General features: G+C 39.5%; 1 protein-coding gene across 1 annotated transcript in view; it reads right to left on the bottom strand.

Moving 5' to 3' along the window:
* LOC122260873 (insulin gene enhancer protein ISL-1-like) overlaps positions 1-5,000 on the bottom strand; it is a gene marked incomplete in the record, with an annotated part of 279,251 nt that overhangs the window by 162,787 nt on the left and 111,464 nt on the right. Inside the window, 2 exon segments of the mRNA XM_086541900.1 lie at positions 795-960; positions 4,268-4,571. Coding sequence (XP_086398026.1) covers positions 795-960; positions 4,268-4,571 — 470 coding nt within the window.

Genomic DNA, 5,000 nt, shown 5'->3' on the forward strand with positions numbered 1-5,000 from the left:
GCGCTGGGGAAATTGACACATTAATACCGGTTGTCTATTCCTAAAATTTACATACTTTTTGTTTTGCATTTCTTTTTTACAATTAATATGTTTATCAATATCAGCATCATCTTATCACGATAAAACATTCTCGAAAAAGTAAGAGAGTGACATGTGAGGAAAAATAAATGTACAGAAACATAATATTCAGTGACATATATAATAGTATGTAAAAAGAAAGAAAGAAAAAAAGCTAAACAAAAACTCACTTACCTTACCTTTAAAACAAATTACAAATATTAATAAGAACACTATTATATCCATGCAATTGTGTATCGAGGTGTATCGCACGTCCCAAACTCTCACACGCACACAAAAACACACAGATGCACCGGCTATACACAAATGTACACCCCCTACCACACACACACACACAAATACCCCGCCACACGCACACACATAACCCCCCCCCACACACACACACACACACACACCACCTTTCTTTACACACACACACACACACACACACACACACCACCTTTCTTTACACACACACGCACACGCACACACACACACACACACCCTACACCCCCTCCCCCCCCTACACACACCCACACACACACCCCCTCCCCCCCCTACACACACACACACACACACCCTACACCCCCTCCCCCCCTACACACACACACACACACACCCTACACCCCCTACACACACACACACACACACACACCCTACACCCCCCCTCCCCCCCTACACACACACACACACACACAGCCAAAACACCCAAAGCACAACCCTCCAGCCACACTTACCTTCTCCTGTTGCAACGCCGCCTGCTTCAAGAACTGCGCTCTCTTCTTGTCTTTACATCTCTTGTTCTGGAACCACACCCTCACCACGCGGGGAGACAAGCCCGTCATCTCCACCAGCTGCTCCTTCATGAGGGCGTCCGGCCGTGGGTTGGCGGCGTAACACGTTCTGGAAGGGAAAGGGGAGGAACGTGGCGACCAACAGTAGCTGGCTCCTGTTGCTTTTAGTATTAGAGGGGGGCGGGGGGGGGTGTTTGGGGGGGGGATGTTTGGGTGGTGGAGTTGGTGTTATCTGTTGTGGTTGTTATTGTTTTTTTTTTTTTTTTTTTTTTTTTTTTTTTTTTTTTTTTTTTTTTTTTTTGGGGGGGGGGGTGTTTGGGTGGTGGTGTTGGTGTTATCTGTTGTGGTTGTTATTGTTTTTTTTTTGTTTTTTTTTTCGTTCTATGGCTGGTATTGGTGGTGGTGTTCTTTTTGTGGTTGTTAGTGTAGGTGGTGTTCTTTGGGTGTGTGTTATGGTTTTATAGTTAATATTGTTGGTGGTGTTATGGTTGGTTTTGATGATGGCGTTATGATTGTCATTGTTGACATATCATATCAACATTAATATCATTGTTGATTTGTTCCTATCATTTTCATTATTAACGTTATGATCGTTGTTATTAGTTACTATTTTTGATACGAAAGTGAAGAGAAAGGAAAATAGAGACGAAGCAGAAAAAAAGTTAAGTAAATGTTAATACTCAATTTTTATCTATCTTTTCATTTAGTTCCTATCTATGAAACAAAGGAGTCGGGATAAAGATATTCATGACTTTAGGATCTGCAATAAAATAAAATAAATTATCCTAACTGAATTTATCATATGGGACACATACAGTAGTTAACCATTTGTTGATATTTAAAAAAAAATATTGTGATAAGAGAATAAATACATATCAGGTAGACTATTTATCTGATATCTATAACATGGATAACCGTTTGGATAAGAAAGACCTAATGTGTATTGTTTTTTTTAGGAATCAGAGTAAAAGTTGAAGACATTTAGATTATTTCTAATCTGAATAAAAAAATAAAAAAAATGCAAAAAATAAAATAAAAAATATAAAAAATGCAGTAGCAACAGGAAAACGAAAAAAAAGCAAAAGAGAGAGAAAAAAAAGGAGGAAAGAGAAGAAAAAAGACGAAGAAAACAAGAATATTAAAGGGGAAGAAACAGAAGAAGAAGAAAAAAAATGGGGGAAGGAAGTCATGCCACTAAACACCAAACACAACGAACATGAGAGACAAAGTGTCCCCAAAGAATATTCGATTCCCTTTTATCCAAGTACAAGTACCCTTCATACTTCATACTTAACACAGAGTGATAAATAACTGCCATAGAAAGGTAGTCATAATGGCTCCGAAACCTTTCGCCCGATTCAAAAATGCCTGTGTGGGTGAACGTCCACTGAGAAGGGTCTCTCATGCGGGATTTTATTATTATTATTATTATTATTATTATTATTATTTCTCTACCTTTCTTCTACTTTTCGAGTCTTCTCTCTCTCTCTCTTTCTCTCCTCTCTTCTCACTCTCTTCTTCTCTCTCTTTTCTACTCTTTCTTTTCTCTCTCTCTCTCTTTCACTCTCTCTATCTCTCTCTCTTCTCTCTCTCTCTCTCTCTCTCTCTCTCTCTCTCTCTCTCTCTCTCTCTCTCTCTCTCTCTCTCTCTCTCTCTCTCTCTCTCTCTCTCTCTCTCTCTCTCTCTCTCTCTCTTTCTCTCTTTCTCTCTCTCTCTCTCTTTCACTCACTCACTATCTCTCTTTCATCGTCTCCTGTTCCATATTGCTTTCCTCCCTTATTCTCCTTCGTCATGTCATTATTCTTCAAATTAACATCACTATTATCATAATTACAGCTGGTGCATATATCATTACTAGTGATAAAAATATAATTAGATAAGAATCATATAAGCATTGACGATACTAATAAAAGGGCACTGATATTGATAAAAGTAAGAACGATATAGACAAACGTAATAATAGTAATGATAATGATAATAATTGATTAATAATTATACAATAATTATGATAATTAAGTTATGATATGATGATAATAATTAAAACAATGTTTGTTATGATAAAGATAAAGATAATAGTAATGATGATAATGATAATATTTGCAATAAGAACAATAAAGATAATCATAGTGATAATGATAGTAGTAATGATAACAATTACTATCATGATGATAGTATGATAATAATGATAACCATAATATTATCATGTTAATATTAGTAGTAGTATGAATTGTAACAAAAAATACTATTAATACTATAAATAAGTAATCGTTGTTATTGTTATCATTATTAATTTGAAAATTATTACTGCAGTTATCATCAATGTTTTTATTAACACTATCATTAGTGATTATCATCATCATGATAACAATGATTATCATTATCATTATAACTATTATCAATATTTGCATCGTAATCATCATCATCAAAATCGTAATTACAAGCATTATCTTCGCTATCATCTTTATCATTGTAATCATAGTGTTTATCATTATCAGTGTTACTTGCTGTTACTTGCGGTATTTACTTCCTTCCCGCTTTTGTCTTTCCCTTTGTCTAGCATTAATTAATTAAAAGGTGATACACAACTGATTGTCATTCGTCACTAAATATAAGAATCATGATTGATATCAAATCGCATTATCGTTAAATCTTCCTTCGTTATCACCCAAGTCACAGACACACCAATCATCCTTGCACCTTCCCCAGCATCATGTTAGATACGATTATTCAGCATTTTCTCTAAAACAATTGATGCCATCTCTTCAGCATCTTAAAATCTATCTCGGGCAATTATTATCTTAAAATGATACTTTTCCAACATCGTCTTCAGCATTGTTTTAAGCATCTTCTCCAGAGACTTATCTTCAACATTCTTTTAAACACTTTCTCAAGAATCTTAAGCATTATCTCCAACATTATATATATAGCATCATATTTTAAACACCATTTACAGCATTATCTTGAACCCGATCTCTTAAACACCATCCCTAAGACTTTCTCCAACATCATTTCCCACATTATTTTCTCTATATTCACCTTCTCGCCCCTCTCCTCCCTCACCACCACCTCCACCCTCTCCAACCTTGCCACCCTCTCTATCATCTCCACCATCTCCAATATCTCCAGCCTCTCCACTCTCTCCTCCCTCTCTGCCCTCTCCACTCTCTCCTCCCTCTCCGCCCTCTCCACTCTCTCTTCCCTCTCCGCCCTCTCCACTCTCTCCTCCCTCTCCGCCCTCTCCACTCTCTCTTCCCTCTCTGCCCTCTCCACCCTCTCACCAATCTCCCCTCACTCGTCACTCTCCCCCCTCTCCCCCCTCTCCCCCCCTTCCCCCTCTCCAGCAGCCCCGCTCCCCAACACACGAGACGGATCTGAACCACAGGACATGAACAAGGTCTCGACGCCATTACGCCTACCTCAGCGTATGTAGCTGTTTCTCTGTCAACACCGTTCGAATCCTGGTGGGCTTCCCTTCGCTCTTGTGAACTCTTCCTGAAGTGTCTCGTCTTCCTAAGCCCAAGGAGACGGTGCTTCCTCCTCCTCCTCCTCCGCCTCCTCCACCTCCTCCGCCTCCTCCGCCTCCGCCTCCTCCTCCTCCTCCTCCGCCTCCCCCTCCTCCTCTCTCGCCTCCCCCTCCTCCTCCTCCACCTCCTCCTTGGCTTCCGGTGCTCCCTGTACTTGGTCGAGCTGCTCCTTGACCGCTGGCGAGCTCAGGTTCCTCTATGGGAGAGAAGGTTTGGGAGTTAGTCGACTGAATATGTAAATTTTCTCGTTCTCTCCCTCTCTCTCTCTTTCTCTCTGTTGGTGATGCATAGAGAGAGAGAGAGAGAGAGAGAGAGAAAATCAAAATAAAATCTTTCTCTTTCTCTCTCTCTCTGACACACACACACGAACACACACACAAACACACACACATAAACACACACACACACACATAAACACACACACATAAACACACACATAAACACAAACACACACACACACACACAAACACACACACATAAACACAAACACAAACACACACACATAAACACACAAACACAAACACAAACACACACACACACACACACATAAACACACAACACAAACACACACACACACACACACATAAACACACACACACACACACACACACACCTAAAATCTGAA

This window comes from Penaeus japonicus, unplaced genomic scaffold, assembly GCF_977035675.1.
Source record: "Penaeus japonicus unplaced genomic scaffold, GWHDUDI00000001_assembly GWHDUDI00000001, whole genome shotgun sequence".
Lineage (NCBI taxonomy): Eukaryota > Metazoa > Arthropoda > Malacostraca > Decapoda > Penaeidae > Penaeus > Penaeus japonicus.